The sequence below is a fragment of the Trachypithecus francoisi genome, unplaced genomic scaffold (assembly GCF_009764315.1).
Source record: "Trachypithecus francoisi isolate TF-2019V2 unplaced genomic scaffold, Tfra_2.0 Lachesis_group0, whole genome shotgun sequence".
In the NCBI taxonomy this organism is placed as follows: Eukaryota; Metazoa; Chordata; class Mammalia; order Primates; family Cercopithecidae; genus Trachypithecus; species Trachypithecus francoisi.
In genome coordinates, this window is record NW_022681453.1 from 32451196 (window position 1) to 32470251 (window position 19056).

The 19056-nt window shown below is 43.3% G+C and overlaps 1 protein-coding gene across 4 annotated transcripts in view; it reads right to left on the reverse strand.

The window, feature by feature from the left end:
- Nucleotides 1-1388: 1388 nt before the first annotated feature.
- PRICKLE2 (prickle planar cell polarity protein 2) overlaps nucleotides 1389-19056 on the reverse strand; it is a 358609-nt gene continuing 340941 nt past the window's right edge. For all 4 annotated transcript variants that reach the window (XM_033210349.1, XM_033210348.1, XM_033210350.1 and 1 more), the window contains one exon: nucleotides 1389-7462. In XM_033210349.1, the coding sequence (XP_033066240.1) occupies nucleotides 6588-7462 (875 nt within the window). In that variant the 3' untranslated portion in view covers nucleotides 1389-6587. The remainder of the gene's footprint in view (nucleotides 7463-19056) is intronic.

Here is a 19056-nt window from a genome sequence, read left to right on the forward strand (position 1 = left end):
TCATAAATATTTGTTGAATGAATGCATAGATGATATTGTAGCACCTAGCAACTCCCTAATGTTATGGATGAGACACGGGGAAATTGAATTTACATGCTGCCTTGGTCCTGGCTCCCAGTCAACGTTAATGCCACCCTAACCAGAACACAGACGTGGATGTAATTCTCCAGACAGACCACTTATTATTTGCTTAAAAGCAAACACAAATATTTTTGGGTCATCTCCTGGTTTCAATTCTTGCTAATAACTGAAAAGTAAGTGTGTGGCCTGGGTAGGAATCGGTTTCAAGAATCCTCAAGGAACAAAGATTCTAAGAAGGCAATGCACTGAAACCAGGGGTTCTCAACAAGGGGCAATTTTGCCCTCAGGAGACATTGGCAATGTGTGGAGACATTTTTAATTGTGGTTAAATAAACATAACATTTACCATCTTAACCACTTTTAAGTGTACCGTTCAGTAGTGTCAAGTTCGTCTGCATTGTTATGCAACCCGTCTCCAGAACTCTTTTCATCTTGCCAACATGAAACTCTATACCCATTAAACAATAACTCCCCATTCCCTTCTCCCTTCAGTCCCTGACAACCCATCACTCTTCTACGTTCTGTCTCTATGAATTTGACTCTAGGTGCCTCAGATAAATGGAATCATACACTTGTCTTTTTGTGACTGGCTTATCTCACTTAGCAAAATGTCCTCAAGGTTCAACCACATTGTAGCATGTGTCAGAATTTCCTTCCTTTTTAAGGCTGAATAATATTCCACTTTATGTATACACCACACCTTGTTTACACATTCATCCATCAGTGGACATTTGCGTTGCTCCCACTTTTTGGATATTGTGAATGCTGCTGCTATGAATATGGGTGTACAAATACCTCTTTGGAGACCCTGCTGTCAATTCTTTTGGGTATAGACCAGAAGTAGCATATGGTAGTAATTCTATTTTTAAATTTTTTGAGGAATTGCCTGTTTTCCACAGCACTGCATCATTTTACATTCCCACCAACAGTGTACAAGGGTTCCAATTACTCCACATCCTGACCCACAATTGTTATTATTGTTAATAGTTGCCATCCTAATGCTTGTGATGGGAGACATTTTTAGTTGTCACAGTTCCTGGGGGCTGCTATTGGCATCTAATGAGTGGAGGTCAATGATGCTGCTAAACATCCTACAATGCACGGGACAGCCCTCTGCAACCGAGAATTAACCAGCACAAGATGTCAATACTGCTGAGGTTTAGAAACCCCGATTTAAACAATCAGGTTAATCTTTCACAGTAAAACTCATTCCTACATACCTGTGTCCCTTCTTTGTTGAAACGCTCAAAGGCAGAGACCACCCCTAAGATCTGGAAAGTGAGGGAGGACTGAGAAGAATGGCATCATTTCTTTTATTCAAATTTTATTGGAAGTTTACAAATGTATTACAGACATCAGTAAAACGTCATATCCATTTTACAGGGCACGGATCTCAAGCAAAGTGTTCAGAACAGTCTCTGGCAGAGCCCACACCAAAGGCCTGTTGCAGACCTTCTTAACAAATAGCTTGACACTCAACACAGAACACAGACTCTGGCCTGCCTCACCTTCCCAGGCCCTTTGAGGTTTTGTTTATGCACTTGAAATGAAAGCAGGAGATGGGCAAAGCAATCCTGTGGAGGAAAGAATGAGTTTAGGAGAGGAAAACCTGCCAAAGTCCTAATTTGCTAAAAAAAAAAAAAAAAAAAATTAATTAAAAAAAATGGAGGACTCATAGTCCTTAGAATGTTAAGTCAGGGTCCATGATCGTATCATGACACTTTATGGAAAGATATGAAAATCAGCTAGGTAGGTTTGAGAACAGACCTTACTGGTAAGTAATTCTCTCTGAAAAATTTAGAAAAGCTTGGTCAGCGACCTGATGAACATCAATGGCCAAATGCCGAGCAGAGTGAAGGGATATCTCAGAGAACTCTCAGAATAGAACAAGAAGATTTTTCTCTATCCTATGGATTCATCATATTCAAAACACAGAAATGCTTTCCTAACACTACGTGACTTTCCCCTCCTTTATATTTCCTTGAGGAAAGCTAGTTTTGTCAGCAGGAAGTAAGCTTATAAAATAGTATGGCTCCCAATAGTGAGTCATATTTTATGGGAGTCTTGTGTTGACTAGGCTACTATTATGAGAAAATGGAAAAAGAATCCAATTTTTTCTTGATCTTAACTTTGAAGACTATTTCCAAATAGTCATAAGAATAAGCTCTGGTATCTGCTGAGGCACCAGAGGGATAAACCACTGGAGACAAGGCAAAGGCCATTTCCACTTCTCTTGTGCTTAAAGAAATGTACCTCAAAAGGTGGCGATCTGAAACTGCCTTCAACAACTGGCAGTGGAGGCTTGGCTACTGAGTCCTGCATATGCAAATGCTGTCTGCAGAGCCCATTTGAAAGCCCTGAAGGTGCAAAACAGTTGCTAATAGCAACTGTCCTGGCATGAAGTATTCAGACAACTGGTTCAGTTTTCCACTTTCCTTTGTCATGGACAGATCTTCCTTCTTAGGCTTAAGTGTCTGTTTTCTGTTAGAAATACACAAAGAACACTTCTCCTTGGAATTTAAATATTTGTTATTCTTTTTGTTGTTGTTAGAAGGTGGGATTAGATGAAGAATAAGATGAAGTCCTACCTCACCTCTGCAAAATGAAGACTGCCTATAGTAATTGGCAGAGAACATGAAAATGGCAAAGGAGGTGAAAGAGATTTTTTTGTCCTTTAGCCTAAGAAGTCAGCTTCCTTGAGCCTCCACAACCTGGGGTGGGGAGGGGAGGGTGAATTGGAGTCTCCGTATTACTTATAAATATTGGTTCCTAAATGTTCCTAACTATGCTTCCTAAACTGTTTTTATTCTATGGCAAGAGAACCAAGGGTGGAAAGACAGATACAATCAGTTCACAAATAAGATTTGTTAGCAGACCAGTAATATCAGTTCTGATCAACTGGTCCTGGCTGGTTGGAGTGTTGCAAAGATCTGTGAGGCTGCATCCACATTCTCAGCGAGAGTATACAGTGATGCATTGGTTGTATCTGCTTAGCTTGCAGGGAGTGCAGAGCACATGCCACATATATGTCATCACAGGCCCCATCTGAACTCAACAATAGCTAGTAGTACCCAAGAAGCAGAAAGCTGCTGCAGAAGGAAGAAAACATAATTTTGTTATAGTGCAGGAGCATCCTACAGGAAATGAGGATTAGAAAGCACTACTCCCAGGTCCTGTGTTAGAAACACAAAATTGCTCAGCTGGTTGGGGGTAGAAAGAAAGGAATTAAAAAAAAAAAAGGTGAAAGTGGAAAGAAGCGGTCAAACAACCCACACCAGGACTTCTCCCTTGGACATATGAAAAACCAGGAAGCATGGTTCTGATCTCCCTTACCTCATTCACCTTCACACTTGGTAGAGATCCCACAACTATATGACAGAAGGAAAGTGCCCTGAATACCATCCTCAATGCCACCTGGCTGCTAAGAAGTCTTTTCACAGTACCAAGGGTGGTATGGATTGGCAAAGCCTCTCAGGAAACTGTCAATAACTTATATTTCCTGGGCCTGGGAACAAGCCAGCTATGTTGCTACTGAATTGAGCAGCAATAGGAAATGAACTGAACTCCGAAGTTGCAGTTCTAACCAAAAGACAAGAAGATCAAAATTAGGAGAGGTGGAAAAATAACAACCAGGGCATTGGAGAAGACAGAACACTGGAAAAAGATTACTATTCTGGAAACCAGTCTGTTGAAGATGGAATTATGATCTAAGAGGAAATGAGTACAGTCCCCACTCACAGGAGGAGCTTGTCCAATAAGAGTTAATGGTTTTGATGGAGGAATTAGGTGAGGACCTTAAGTTCTTGCCTCAGGAAAGAATGCATTGGGAATGGGATTCTGGGATGTGATGTGTGAGCTATCACTAGCAGGTGGAATTCCAAATACAATGATGTCCTTTTCCTCAATAGGGCATTCACTTGGAGGTTCTGCCAACATCGTAAGGAACTGGCCTTCCTCATTCAGCATTCTCTGTAAGGTTGCATTTGGGGGTAAGAAGAAATCTGCAATGGTAGAATAGAGGGAGGTAATCTTGCGAGTAGACAGTTTTACCCTGAAGCTTGTATGTCATTTCATCTCAAGCTTTGAGCAGTTCAGTCCCTGGATGCTCTCTGGGCATCTAGACTTATGCCTCCAGACCCCTCTGGGCACTGGCCATGTGTCAGTTTTTAGGCCACCTTCTTTCTGTTGATGGTGGTTGAAGCTTTCTTTGAGAAATATAAGAGGTATTCTGAGAAAAACAGAGTTAGGAAGCAACTTTTACTGGGAGAATTTCTTTCACTGGATTTGGGGCCACAGAGGACAGACATATTTTCAACTGTTTGCTAAGATAAGTGATCTACTTTTCCCCTTCTCTTTTCTTTTTCCAAAATTGCCTTTTTAGTTTCATCAATCAAGGAACTTAAAACTCCAAATTGGACCCGCACAATTTCTACCAGAAACCTGCCACTTTAGTAGCACGGTGTTGCAAATTATTTCTTAATCAGTTTGCCAAGCAGTTTACAAACTTACTATACAAACGTAATAGAGTTAATTCTCCGGAGGCTCGGATAATTAATGAAGCATTTAGATATGAAGATAGCATGCGGAAAACAGCCACAACCAACATGTGCATTGCTTTTTAAAAAAAATCAGTGACAATGACAAATGTCATATTAATACCTGAAAAGCAAATTATTTTAATACATCCCGAATGGAGTGCCATTACCATGTCCTTTACAGCCTTCCTTTCCTCAGACCCATCTGGGACGGGGTCTGAAATACTGCTTTTGACATTCTCTCCATAAAAAATACTAGAAAATGTTTACTACTATACTGAAAAGAGATCACGCTCACCTCACCATGGCAGATGGCCACTGTGGTACACCGGGCACTACACTGACAGTACATCTCACTACAGGTGGGTCCTCCGATGGATTATTTCAACTGCCACAATCCATTAAGGGGAGGAGGAGGATGGAAGAAACCAAGCGCTTCATTTTTAACTGAAGCAAGGTAGGGAGTTTTATTTTACTATAAACAGCACAACCGTTAAATGTCTTCATTAAGCAAACTCACTTTTGAGCCCATTTTCTGACCAACAGTCCTCAAAGTTCAAAATGGAAATCCCCTCCCGACAAAGCCGTTTTTTAAAGTCGCTGCACTACTGAAATCTCAGTAGCTCAACCTTCCTGAGTAACCCAGATGCTCTGGTTACTGAGCTGGTTACACTGGATTCTTTCTACAATCTCTGGGAGCTCTTCGAGACGTGGTTGTCACCTGTCCTCTGTTTCATTTCCAGTTCTTCTTTTCCCTGACCTGCCTTCAGATTCTCCTTTAACTTCTCCCCTTGACCTGCTTTCTGTTTTCAAATAGCCTTGTTCCTTCTCCAGGCATGACATGTCACACACCGTCCCTCCCAGAGCCCCCTCAGAATCCTTCTGTCCCTCAACCCCAAATGCTTAAGTTCATTTGCTTTGAGGACAACCGGTTGTCAGGCTAAGGCAGCAGCTCTGTCTGCCTTGGTAAAGGAAGCAGATAATACAATCCAGGAAACATGAGCACCAGAACATAATGCCACATTCAAAACAACATCATGCTGACATCACACAACAGCACCACTCACAGTCACTTTCACTTTCCCCAAGGGATAGATCAACATTAAGTAACTTCAACATTCCCAGCAGGGATGGCATTTCTCACAGAATTTTACTGACACTGGTTGGTTTCTCTAATTGGCAAAAATTACATTTGCAATTTAAAAAAAATTACTACCACTTTGTAGAAAATAAATTCTACTGAGGGTGGGAGCAGACTTAAGGATGGCTCCTTAAGATGGAATGGAGCATAAAATGCTTTGGGTCTAATAGTTATTTTTTTTCAGCCACAAAAAGCCAAATTGAATATATTCCTTTGAAAAAGGTCTCACTGACATGTAACAAATTTGTATAGGAAAAAAAAAAAAAAAAAAAAAGGTGGTACCGGGCCACCATTTAATACTACTCAAAGACAATGGTGGATATGCATGCAAGTCCCCACTGAGTCCTACGATATAGAAATTCCTTTGATATTACAAAATACAAAAATATTTTATCAGAACTCTCATTTACATTGCATTTACAATGGACATGTAAATAACTTAGTCTTGGGTCCTGGCTAATAAACAAATTACTTACTGAAAAAAGGGTCCTAAAAGTAAGAGAACCAGAGAGGATAAAAGCGAGCAGGAAACAATTTGCCATCTTGGGAGATGGCAACTCAACACAGAACTGATGGGAAGGAAGTGACCAACCCTGGCCTCAATAGAGTCTACTGTGTTTCCAAAGTGAAATGTGCAAATAATATTCAACATGCCAAGAACTGTGACTACCTATTGAGTCAATCTGTAACCTTGCCTCCATCTACTGATGCATTTTCCCTTTTCTCCCCCATAAGCCACCCCTAAAAGCGCTTTAACATTTAAAACAGTGCAAGTTTCTGAATTTACATTCTTAGCTCCCATCTTCTCCCATTCCCTGATCCTAATCATATTAAGAAATAATACAGTTTTTGCTCTTCTGTCTTTTCCTGCTGTGCAACTGTCCTCTGCCACCTAAGGTGGAAGATTTGGGGAGGCCGTAGGAGCTGTATTTGTGCAGTAGCTCATCGCTCGTGACGTATCGCAGGCGCGCTGGCTGGGGGATGGGTTCTCCTAGGAAATAGCCCTCGTTGTCAGACTCTGAAGAGGAGGAGCAGGTGGAACACCAATCATACTCTGCGAAGTAGGGTCCCCATCGGTCCCCAAAGGCATTCTGCAAAGCCAGGTCCGACACAGTCCTAGGGCATTGGCCGTACAGGTCCCTCCGGGACCCATGCCCCATGCTCTCCTGGAAGCTCCGCTGGCGCATGAATTGGTCATAGTCCTCCCTGGCTCTCAGAGGGGGCCTATCTTTTAACCGAGAGATGGCCTCGCGTTCGCTGGCCAGGTGGAGGGCGTTGTCGGAGCGAGAGCGTCGGGAACGCCTCGACCTGTGAGGTCGGAAGCGGCGGTTGTCGTCGCGCGAAGTAGCTCTTCTTCGGGTGCGTTCGCTCATGGGCTGGATCCTCACGCCCTCCTGCCCTGGCAGCTTGCTGCCCGCCATCCCTCCATCAAAATCAAAGCTCTGATGCATCCTTCCGTGGGACTGCAGGTCTCTGTAGCCAATGGGGTTGCTGAGTTGGTGGAGGTTTCCCTCCATCTCCTGGTACTGCTGGGCAGAGAGCAGGCTGCGAACCGACTCTGCGCTCCGGAACTGCATGGACGAGTTAAGAGTGCCCATGTTGCTCAGCTTCTCAGACACATTCATTCCAGAGTCTTTGCTGAGGTCAGGCATGGAAAATCGGGATAGGTGCTCCTGGCGCTTGGCACCACCATCAGCAGAGAGGCCTGGGGGAGAGAGGAGGGGACCACAGAGATTAATACAGCTGTGCAGCAATGGGATCACTGTCACCGCTGGTCATCTATATAGGGTCATTACATACCGTTGTGCACTTGTGTACTGCACAAAGACCCTCTCAGGGGGCACAGGTGCCCCGTGAGAGGGTTCTTCCCACTTCACAGCAGGTCACTATCTACCTGGATGGGGCACTTGCTTAAAATGCATCCAGAGATATATTTTACCAGTTGCTAGTTATTCCAAAGGCTCATCAAAGTTACTAAGAGCCCACTGTCTGTCTTATGCATGATGCTTCCTCTATATGAAGTTTCACTTTGCAAAGTACTTTAATTACAATTTTGAGTCTAATGATGCACTATAAGCTCTGTAGGATAGATATTTTGGATGAGGAAACTTTAAGCTATAGAAGCTGGATCATGCCCAAGCTGTTTCTGGCAACACTGAACACTGGTTCCACAATACTGGGCCAGTTCACTTCTCTGTTGGCCTGCAGCAGTTTCCTGTTTTGCCTGCTGCCCTTAGTGGCAGGTGGCTCCCTATCAAAAGTGTCTTGGACACTAAGTGACTCCCTAGGTATAGATAAAGAAATATTTACTCTCTCAGACCATTCAGTGAATGCTCCAAGGTTGTAAATGGGTCCCTAGCAGCCAGAAGATGTGGGTGGGACCCCAGGGGACCTCTCTGTCGCATGGGTAGGGACTTCTAAAAGTAAAGCAGTGAGTCTGATGCTCTCTAACGGCAGGTGCCCCAGCAATGGACCTCCATTTCCTAAGTGCTGTCAAATGAGCTCCTGGCATCCCTCAGATGAAAACCATTTTGAAGGTGGTAGGAGATACTGACTCCAGTAACTTCCATTTTGCTCATCTCCAAGCAGAGCTCTCTCAGGAGATGTTTAAGAATGGGCCAGGTGGTAAAGTCTCAGCATTTTCCACTCGTTATATGTTGCAAGGATCAGCAATTTGCCATTTCTGGTCATAGACAACATGCCTTTGGATTGCAATGGCCCATTATCGCCCCTACCACAATAATAACCACTGATTATTCCTGTCTTCTACTGAGGCCTCCAGCTTCCTCTTCTGTGACAAAACCTAAAACAGTGTTACGAGCACTTTGCAAAATTACTTGGCAATATTTACTAAAGCTAAATACACATACACATATATGAATTATGAATAAAGCCGCTCTGAATATCCTTGCCCATTTTTTGTGGACTTAAGAATTTCTGTTGGGTGTATGACCAAGTGTAGAAACTCCACAATTCTCCATCTTTGCTCTTGGTTATAGAGTAAACAGAAGTTAGTAAGAAGGTCCAAGAAATGGACAAGGGTATTCAGAGAAGCTTTCTTGTAACAGCCCAGAAATGGAAACAACTCAAATGTCAATTATCAGGAAAATGGATAAATATATTGTGGTCTTTTCTACCATTCCCCACTAAAAGGAATCCAGTCTCTTCAGAAAAATGGCCAATACCAGGATAAAGGCAAGAAAATTAAAAGAACCAGGATCTTGTTATGCCATAAAGTAGGAAAGTATTAAAAATAAGATATGGTGGGGGTTTGTCAGAAGAACACTGAGCCTATCTTGAAGGGGCCCCCACTGGCCAAATCTGAACAATTTGAGCATTAAAATATTTAAGGGAAGTAATGATTTATAAACCACTGAAACAAATAGGAATTCACAAGTCCATACTGATAACAGATAAATAAAAACATAAATAAATAAATAAATAAATAAATAAATGGGGGAAAAGAGAAGGCTCTATGTATAGTGGAATGCCAACCGCTGTCAGTAGAGTAAGTTCACAAGGAGGAAGGGGGTGCTAGATTTGGAAAATCATTTTATAACCATTGGAGGTAGAGTGCTTCACACAAGAATCAAAAAGTGTGCTACATTTAGGGGGTAAAATTTGATGGGAGAGAGCACTGTTTTAAAGTGTTTCCCTACACATTGCTTATTAGTTGCAAGGGAAGAATTAGTAACTAAACAACGGTAAAATCAGACAACACCTTGACCTGAAGTTCAAACTTAATATCCCCGGTGAGATGCAACTGCACCCTGTATGCCTCCAGTTGAGATGTACTGAGAAGGGCACACTATGGTTTATGTAGTATTCCAGTCAAGAATGTATTTCCTGAATGTATTCAGGAGGAAACATTAGACAGATCCCAAAAAGGAGGGACATTTGTTATGAAAAAAGGGACTGTAGTCTTAAGACCAAACAAGGCTGAGAGAATGTTCTAGATTAAAGGGTACAAAGGAAACATGGCAATTACATATAATACCTGATCCTGGACTGGAACCTGCTCAGTAGGGAAAATAAATGCTATAAAGCAGGAGTTCCCAGACCCCAGGCTATAGACCGGTTAGGAACCAGGCCACACAGCAGGAGGTGAGTGGTCGGTAAGGGAAGCTTCATCTGTACGTACAGCCACTCCCCATTGCTCCAATTACTGCCTGACCTCTGCCTCCTGACAGATCAGCAGCAGCATTAGATTCTCATAGGAGCGTAAACCCTATTGTGAACTGCTCATGCAGGATCTAGGTTGTGTGCTCCTTATGAGAATCTCATGCCTGATGATCCGTAACTGTCTCCCATCACTCCTAGATGGGAACGTCTAGTTGCAGGAAAACAAGCTCAGGTTTCCCACTGATTCTACATTATAGTGAGTTGTGTAATTATTTCATTATATATTACAATGTAATAATAATAGAAATAAACTACACAAAAAATATAATACACTTGAACCATCCCAAAGCCATCCCCACCCCCTGACCCCAGTCTGTAGAAAAATTGTCTTCCACAAAGCTGGTCCCTGGTGCCAAAAAGGTTGGGGACTGCTGCTATAAAGGATAATTTTTGGTCAGCTGAAAAAAAAAGGAACATGGGCAATAGATAGAAGTATTATGCTAAGTTTACTGTGGTCAATGAATAATGGTGATAATGTGGGAGAAGATCTTTATTCTTGAGAAATATGTATGGAAGGATATGGTGGTAAATGGCCCAGATGGATGCAATTTGCTCTCAAATGGTTTATAAATAAAATGTGTGCATGTGTGTGTGCGTGTGTGCATGCATGTGAACATGAAAGAACAAATGTGGCAAAAGGTTGTTTGTTCTATTTTTGTAACTTTTTTATAAGCCTGAAATTATTTCCAAATAAAAAGTTTCTTTAACATTGGAATATATTCATGCGATATGATGGTTTTTAATTCTGAAGGAAATTTGGAAACATCTGGACACATTTTTGGTTATCACTATTAGGATGGGATTCTACTGGCATCTAGTAGGTAGAGGCCGGAGATGTTGCTAAACATCCTACAATGTGCAGGATGGCTTCGTTGCCCGCATACAGAATTTTCCAAACCAAACTGTCAACAGTCTCACAATTGAGAAACCCTGATACGATGGAATATTACACAATAATGAGAACGAATAACTACACCCAAGAACATGGATGTATCTCGTAGAAAATGCTTGGACATGCAAAAAGAGTATGTGCTGTATGATTCCGTTTATATGAAGTTCAAGAACAGGCTGAGGCTATCTATTGTGATACAGGTCAGGGCAGTGGGAGGGGGTATGAAGAAGGCTGCTAGGGCACTGCAATTGTACTATAGCTAAATCTGGATGGTGATTGTAAAACAATACACATGTGTAAAAATTCACTGAGGTGTAGTTTTAGTATTTGTTTGCTTTATTTTGTGTAAGTTATATCTCAATAAAATGGAGTAAAAGTAAAGCAACGTTTGGCCAGGTGTGGTGGTTCATGTCTGTAATCCCGGCACTTTGGGAGGCCAAGGAGGACGGTTTGTTTTGAGCTCAGGAGGTGCAGAAAAACCTGGGCAACATGGTGAAACCCTGTCTCTACTAGAAATACAAAAATTAGCTGGGCGTGGTGGTGCATGCCTGCAGTCCCAGCTACTCAGGAGACTGAGGTGGGAGTATCACCTGAGCCCGGGAGGTCGAGGCTGCAGTGAGCCAAGATCGTGCAACTATACTACAGCCTGGGCAACAGAGCGAGCCCCTGTCTCCAAAAAAATAAACAAACAAATAAATAAAAAAAAATAAAGCAATGTTTGTTAAAGGGTCAAATTTTAACATTGGATATGCCTATAAAGAGATTAATATGCCAAATATCATAAACTCCAGTAATTTTTTGTTTCAATTTTATTCCTGGGATAACTGTCAGGGCAACAGCAGTTGGGCCCTCCAATCACTTGCTTACTCTGCTGCTTATCTCTGACATACAAATCACAAAAGCTGATTTACAATAGCTTAATCACTTCCAGAGCCTCCCCACTATGAATGCAGAGAGGAGAGGATAACAACCTAAGATGATGAATGAGTGGTTGGAGTGGATGAACTCTAGTAAGAAAGGAAAGAAAACATCTTCAAACTCACGTCTAGAAACAAAAGGTGGACACAATGATCTTTGCAGGGCTTTCTACCCTAGCTCTTGAGTAGAATTAGGGTCAGCATAAATAACTTAGCAAATACTATTAATTCCCCAGCATGCTGTTCTCCCGAACCGTCTTTCATAAGCCCAGAAGTGCAATGTTTTTGAGAGCATCCTGCTTGTGAACAGATTCCTATTTCTGTGAGGAGGTGACCTCCAAGAGGAGCAGCTTCTATTCTGCTGGGAGGTGTATTGCCTTCTGGTATCAGGCTTCTGCATCCTGGGAAAGCTCAGGATACCCTGAGGCACCCCCTTGAAAAAGAAAAGAGCTTGATCAGAGCAGGAGGGCCCTGTTGCACAAGCCCAGCATCTACTATCAGTTTTACTTAAATGTAAGCTATTCATTCCCCTGGAGGATGTGTGGGTGGCACTGGAAATACTACCTGCTCACTCTAAAGAGGAAAAATGCCTCTCTTCTGATTCATTAACCCAGATTTTCCTCCAGCGTCTTCTTGCATGCAGGGCATGAACAGAAAGGCCAATGTTGACCAAAGATGCACAATGATTGTGTACTTGCCTCTAAAAAGGGGAGTTCTGTGGTTACTTTCATTACTGGCAAAATCCAGAGTCCTTATGCAGACCTTAAGGCCCTACGTGACTTGGCTCCCTTCTCTCTCTCCAAGATCATCAACTAAACACTCCTCCTCTCTTAACTCTGCTTCAGCTGTGCTTACATTCCTCCCCCTCTCCCCAAACACAACAAGCTCATTCCAGCAGGCCTTGGAAAACTCTCCCCTTTGCGTGCCTGAATTCTTCTGTTTGTTAAAGTCCTTGTGTAGATATCACCTCCTCAGCAGTGTCTATCCTGAACACTCCTTCTAAAGTAGCAAAGTTAGTTGTCTTCTGGCCAACCACTCACTATTGCACTTGACCGTTTTTTAAACAACTCACCCTGACTTATTAAGGTCGTATGTAAGTTTGTAGCTGAATGAATCTCCTGGGAGCAGGGATCTTCTCCCCACTCTTCACTGTATTCTTGCAGAGCTAGCAGTGCCCAGCAGCCTTTGGTGCTCAATACATACTCACGGAATAAACAGAAATGGATTCTCATGTTACCCACAGCTTGGAAAAAAGCAATCACCCTCTGACCTGGAGTGGGTCAGTGCTGTGATCCACATGGGTGGGATTCCAAATATCAGGAACAAAATACCATGATCACACCTGTCAATCTCCATCTCTGGCGATTCATTATGTAGCCCACAATTTTAAACTCAAAGTACACGTGATTTATAATGAGCTCCCTGCACTGCAGAAATGTTTTCTCCTTATTAATCACAGCTCTGGTGATGTGTTTAAATTAGCAGCTGATACTGTCTCCAAGATGGAACTGTACGTCACAGGTCACACTCCAACTTGAGAAACATTCCTTCTCCCTCTAACTGCGAACAGAACTGGAGAGCTACTTTCTGGCTGGGTGACTTCGGGAAATTTTTTTAAACCTCTTGAGATGCATCAGTAAGATGGGCATAATGACAGGATATGAGTGCTAAAGCTGTAGTGATGATTAGATGAGGAAAACATATCTTTCCTTTTTAAGGTTCATCACGACTATGGTGCATCTGTGTAGTTTTTGTTTCATCTCTGTCTTCTTGATTGATCAGCAGCTCCATGAGGGCAGAAACTGTGTTCCTGTTTGCTAGCCCTGACCTCAGTACCTGGTATTCAGTATGCAGGAAGAAGGTTTAGTAAGGCCTAAAATTCCCCAAGGAAGGAAAGCATGCCTCAAGACTGTAAATGCCTTCTAGACATTTACAACTCACACTGATGATTTAGCTCCCTTTCAGTAGGGTCTTTCCTATATTATTTATCTATTATTTATGTGCTGGGGCAGAGACATGAAGAAAATGGAATTGTTTAGAACAGGGGTTTGCAAACTACAATGGCCAATGAACCAAATCCAGCTCACTGCTCCCCTCCTGTTTTTGTAAATAAAGTTGTATTGGAACACAACCACACCTATTCATTAGCATATTGTCGAGGGTTGCTTTCCGGAGTTGGGAGTTGTGACAGACTGTATGACCTGCAAAGACTCAAATATGTTACAGGCAAACAAATACTCATTGACTGCATGATTGTATGGATTAATGAATTTGAGAAACAGGGCCTGATGCAGTGATATTCACTTGAACACCAGTCACTGTTGTAAATTATCTGTGCCTCTAAACCATGGCTGGGATTCCTCCTCCACACAGATGAAGTTCAACCCTTCATTCCATTTGTCTGTGCTGAACAAGATCCAGTGTCAAAATATTGCAAATCAATAGAGTCCAACCTAATGGGGCTCTAATATGCCCTTACTCTCCTGTAATAAACACATTTTTCTTTTCTTGTTGCTCAAGCCACAGTGTGTGTGTGTGTGTGTGTGTGTGTGTGTGTGCTCAAGCACATGTGTGATAGGGAGGTGGGAGCTGCAAGCTAAATTTGCCAGAGAACTCTGGCTGCAGCACATAGTCTAGGGCAGTATGAAGGCCCCCACGTCCTCTGGAGGATCTGGCAAAAGAATCCCACCTGATGGCAAGGAGACACAAACGCCAGATAATTTCCCTCTCAAGCAGAGCTCTGTTTTCTTAATTAACGGAGAGGATTTTCCCCTGCCAAATAATGCAGGTTTAATGAGAGGTGCTCAGGGTGATGATAGAGTTAAATGCAGTGATTTATCCATATCCCAAGGGTCAGTGTGACTGGGAGCTGTGCAAACGTCCACGCACCGCAGGGGTGCAGGTTCCCACAAGATCCATGGCTGTGCTTCTACAAAGAGAGGTCAGTATCCAGTTCAGCCTGCTGTTCTCCGTGGTTTAACTGCCAACACGAAGGTGTAGTTGGGGCATTCTATGGTACACTGGCATTTCTGTCTGAGTAATGTTCCCCTCTCTACAAATAGGAGGTCTCACACAAACTGGCATCTGCAAAAAAATCAATGTCCTTCAAAGAATGCTCAAGGTCTGATGGAACAGAAAGAAAATCTTTGCTGGCTTCCCTCCCCCACCTCCCCTCCCCCATGTCTTTGGGGGCAGAAGGTATGCATGCAAGTCCAGAAAGAAGAAAAAGCAGACTAAGATTGAATGGCGGACCTTAGGCACATCTTTCTGTTCCTTATTTACTGTCCTGTCTCATCCCACTCTGCACAAGAAGACAGAGAGCTGTGTTTCTGCCAACTACAAAGACACATTACCAGCCAAGGTGGCTCACTCCTATAAGCCCAGCACTCTGGGAAGCTGAGGTGGGAGGAGCTCCTGAGCCCAGGAGTATGAGACTAGCCCTGGAAACATACTAAGACCCCCTATCTACAAAAATCAAAAACCAAAAAGTTAGCCAGGCGTAGTGGTGTACACCTGTAGTCCCAGCTACTGGGGAGGCTGAGGCAGTAGGATCACGGTTACAGTGAGCTATGATGACACCGCTGCACTCCAGAGCCTTTCAAAAAATAGTATTTTTAAAGCATTCACATTTCACATTTCTGTGCAGTAAACGAAATAGTATCTATTCAACCATGCCCTCCAGACACTTACAACTCATATTGATGATGTAGCTCCCTTTCATTAGGGTCTTTCCTATATGATTCTCATTTTCTTTTTTGCTGAGATAGAAACATGAAGAAAATGGAATTGTTTAGAACAGGGGGGGTTGCAAACTACAGTGGCAATGGGCCAAATCCAGCTTACTGCCTGTTTTTGTAAATAAAGTTGTGTTCAAACACAACTACACTATTCATTTGCATGTTGTTGGTGGCTGCTTTCCAGATTTGGGGAGCTGTGACAGAATGTATGATCTGCAAAGCCTCAAATATTTACTTTCTGACCCTTTACAGACATAGGTTGCAAACCTCTGGTTTAGCATGCTGCAGCAAGCCTGAACAGTCCTGAAGTCATGGGTGCTACACAGTTTAAGCCTCTCAGACCGTGCAAAAAGTGTCCCGAGGTACATGTTTGTTTGTTTGAAGCATGTGTGGCAGTAGCTTGATCAGGTCCCTTGGGATCCTTTTTCCAACTAAGTCAACCGATTTCATCAACACCCTGAACTTCAAATTGGCAACAGCTGGAGAGATACTGTCATCTGGGCAGTGGAGCTTAAACGCCACCACATGTTTCTTGGTGACAGGGAATGGAATGGCTCGAACAGAGTATGACAAAGAAGGCTGGGGGTGGGGACAGAGAGTGGGACAATATGAAAGCACTCGAAAGTGTGATCTGTGGACGAGCCACAATGCCGTCCCTTGGGAGCTGGTTGAACCTGCAGACTGTCAAGCCCTCACCAGACTTGCAGAATTCAAATCCACATTTGAACAAGATCCCTGGTGATTCCCACGTTCATGAGAGTTAGAGGAACACCAAGATGCTGGGAGTTTCAAGGACGATTTTCTTTGCAACACAAGGGTGCTTCTACTCAAGGAAACAAGACCCTCATAGTCTCAGAGACTCTAATTCAGGATTTCCCAACCTCAGTACTGCTGACATTTTGGGCTGGATAATTCTTTGTTTGGTGGGCTGTCCTGTGCACTTCAGGATGTTCAGCAGTATCCCTAGTCTCGACCCACTAGATGCCAGTCGCACATCCCTCTGGTTGTGACAGCCCTGAAATGTCTCCAAACAGTGCCAAATGTCCCTGGAGGGCAAAAATCGCCCCCAACTGAGGGCTGCTGCTCTAACATATCCTGTCCTCAACCTGCTGCTTGACAATAGCCCAAGGGGAGCTCTGTTCCTGTCCACCCAAGTGCTGCAGTGAGTTAAGCCTGCTCTACCCCACCCTGCAGACAGGAGCCTCTTCACATTGGGGGTTGTCGCCTCTTCTTTCTAAAGAAGGATTATCAGGGCTCTGCCTGGTTGGGCGTGGTATGTCCCTAAAACTGGGGAACTTTAAAAGTCATTTTCTCTCTAAACTCTTCTTAGAAAATTCACATGCCTTTCTCTCAGTGGGTATCAAGAATTCCCCAGTTAAGGCCTTTGCTGTCTCATTTTCCTGGCAGATTTGAAGGTTTTGAAATCCTGAGTTTTTGATGCATCTTTTTTACTTCCTTACTCCAGTCACCAACCTGTCTAGCAGGTCTCAGGTAACCAGCAGATCACAAGTTGGCTTGCAGTCAGTTACACATCTGCCATCTGCTCTGGTGCTACCAGGAGCAGTGCTGGTAGTCTAGGGAACAACTTCCTCTGCCAGCTGCACTGGGGAACGGGGAGGGAAGGGGGAGGCCAAGCCCTGGGGCAGGGGTGGGGGAGGGGGGGAGTATGCATAACTTCTTACTTCACACTCCCACCCCCCAGGCTTGGCCTGCCTTCTCTCTCAGGGACAGGCTGTTTAGGCCCAAACTAAAGAACAGCCTCTTTACAACCAGCTGCTTCCAAAGAGGGTCATGGACTGATTTTGGTTTTCCCAACAATAGCAGCTTTGTTTTTTTAGCAGCATTCATTCTAGGGACTTGCCTTTGAACTGGAGGTTGGGGAGTGACAAGCATTATAATGGGACTACAATCACTTCTCTTACAGACCCAGTAGAGTTACAAGGACAAGTCGGATAAAAACTTGAGTGTGGACTGGAGGTTTCTTACCTTCTCTCTCTTTACTTGCTCATCCTATTAACTTTCTGATAAACCAGTGACCCCAACAAAGATGGAATCAATTTTAACTCATACCACTTGTAAAAGTGAAGGAGGAAACCAGGAAGGGTCATCTTCTAGAATCATGTGGAGTCAGCTTTAACAACTACCACTCAGCTCCATGGGGGATTCTGGTTGTATTGCCACAAAGCATTTGCTAATTGAAAGGATGCACGACAAATTCAGACCAGTTGAAGACTGTTTGCCAGAGTTTGCTCTGGGTTTACACTGACCCCATGCTGCTTTCTAGAACCCATTAGTTTGGGTCAACAAGCAGACCATGCTGTATTTACTTGGGAAACACTTGACTATACGAGGACAAAAGCTAAATGGCTCCCAAGTGGTAGAGAGTGGGCAGCCAAGAACCTGGGGACACATTGAATTGCTTCAAAGATCTCTGACAAAGCCCTGCTATTGCCAGGCACTGTGAGCACAACTGTGAAGAAGGCCCTTGAAGAAGACATCGTAGAAGGATATGACCTAGTGCAGAGAAAAGAGATAACCAAGTCAGCATCGCAAGGTGACCATTATAGATAATAATCACTAGGAAAGAAATAAAGGGGATGCTATGGCAGAGAATAAAGACTGGACCTACTTCGAGTGCTGGAAAAGAAGTCTGTGTTGGTGATGACTATGGGGAGACCTAAAGGATGAGAAGGAGCCCACCGAGCCAAGGGCAGGGAAGAGTGTTCCAGGCAGAGGGAGCAAGAATATTTTGTACTAGAGAAGGTGCCACATGCTCTAAGATGTAGCAGAAGGGCAATGACACTGGAGAGTTGTGAGCAAGGACAGCAGCAGGAATCAGGCTCAGAGGGTGAACAGGAGCCACACGAAGGTTCTTCCTAGGCCACTCTGGGTTTTGAAAGTGTCTTTCATATGCTGCTGGCAAAATTTAAAAAGGTAACTGAGAGGCAGCACAGGGGACTGATGAAAGCATTGGCTTTGGAGTTCGCCTTCCAGCTCTGTCCCTTGAAGCTGTGCCTTCTCAGGCAGACCTGGACTGTTTTGTGCTCAGTTCCCTCATCTGTGAAATGGGAATTATCACACAACCCAAGGGAGAAGGTATTAAATGGGTTAAAACACAAAGTACTTAGAACAGTGCTGGTGCGGGGGCACCAAATGAAATATTCAATCTTCTTACTGTCCTTCACTCCATATTTATCTGTCACTTTTAAAGCATTTTTATGCATGTTGTCGTATGTGAAATTGCTGGGCATTGTTATGCAATCTAAGTGGGAAAGGGGAGTTGGGATAATTTGCCCAAGGTCATACAGAAGCTACTTGAGAACTCTTCTCCCACCTCCTGCCTTTTATTATTGGGAATATAAAAAGTAAAAGGAATGCGGACAGAGTGCTAGCAGTCAGAGATTTGAGGGCAGGAGACAGAGAGAGAAGTACAGATACAGTGACACTTCCCAGCTTCTAACAAGCAGCTGCAATGAAAAAAATCCTTTTTATTAACGTATAGTTTTCTTTTGTATAAATATGAATTACATGCAACAACATGGATGAATTTCATAAATATAAAGTAAAAGAT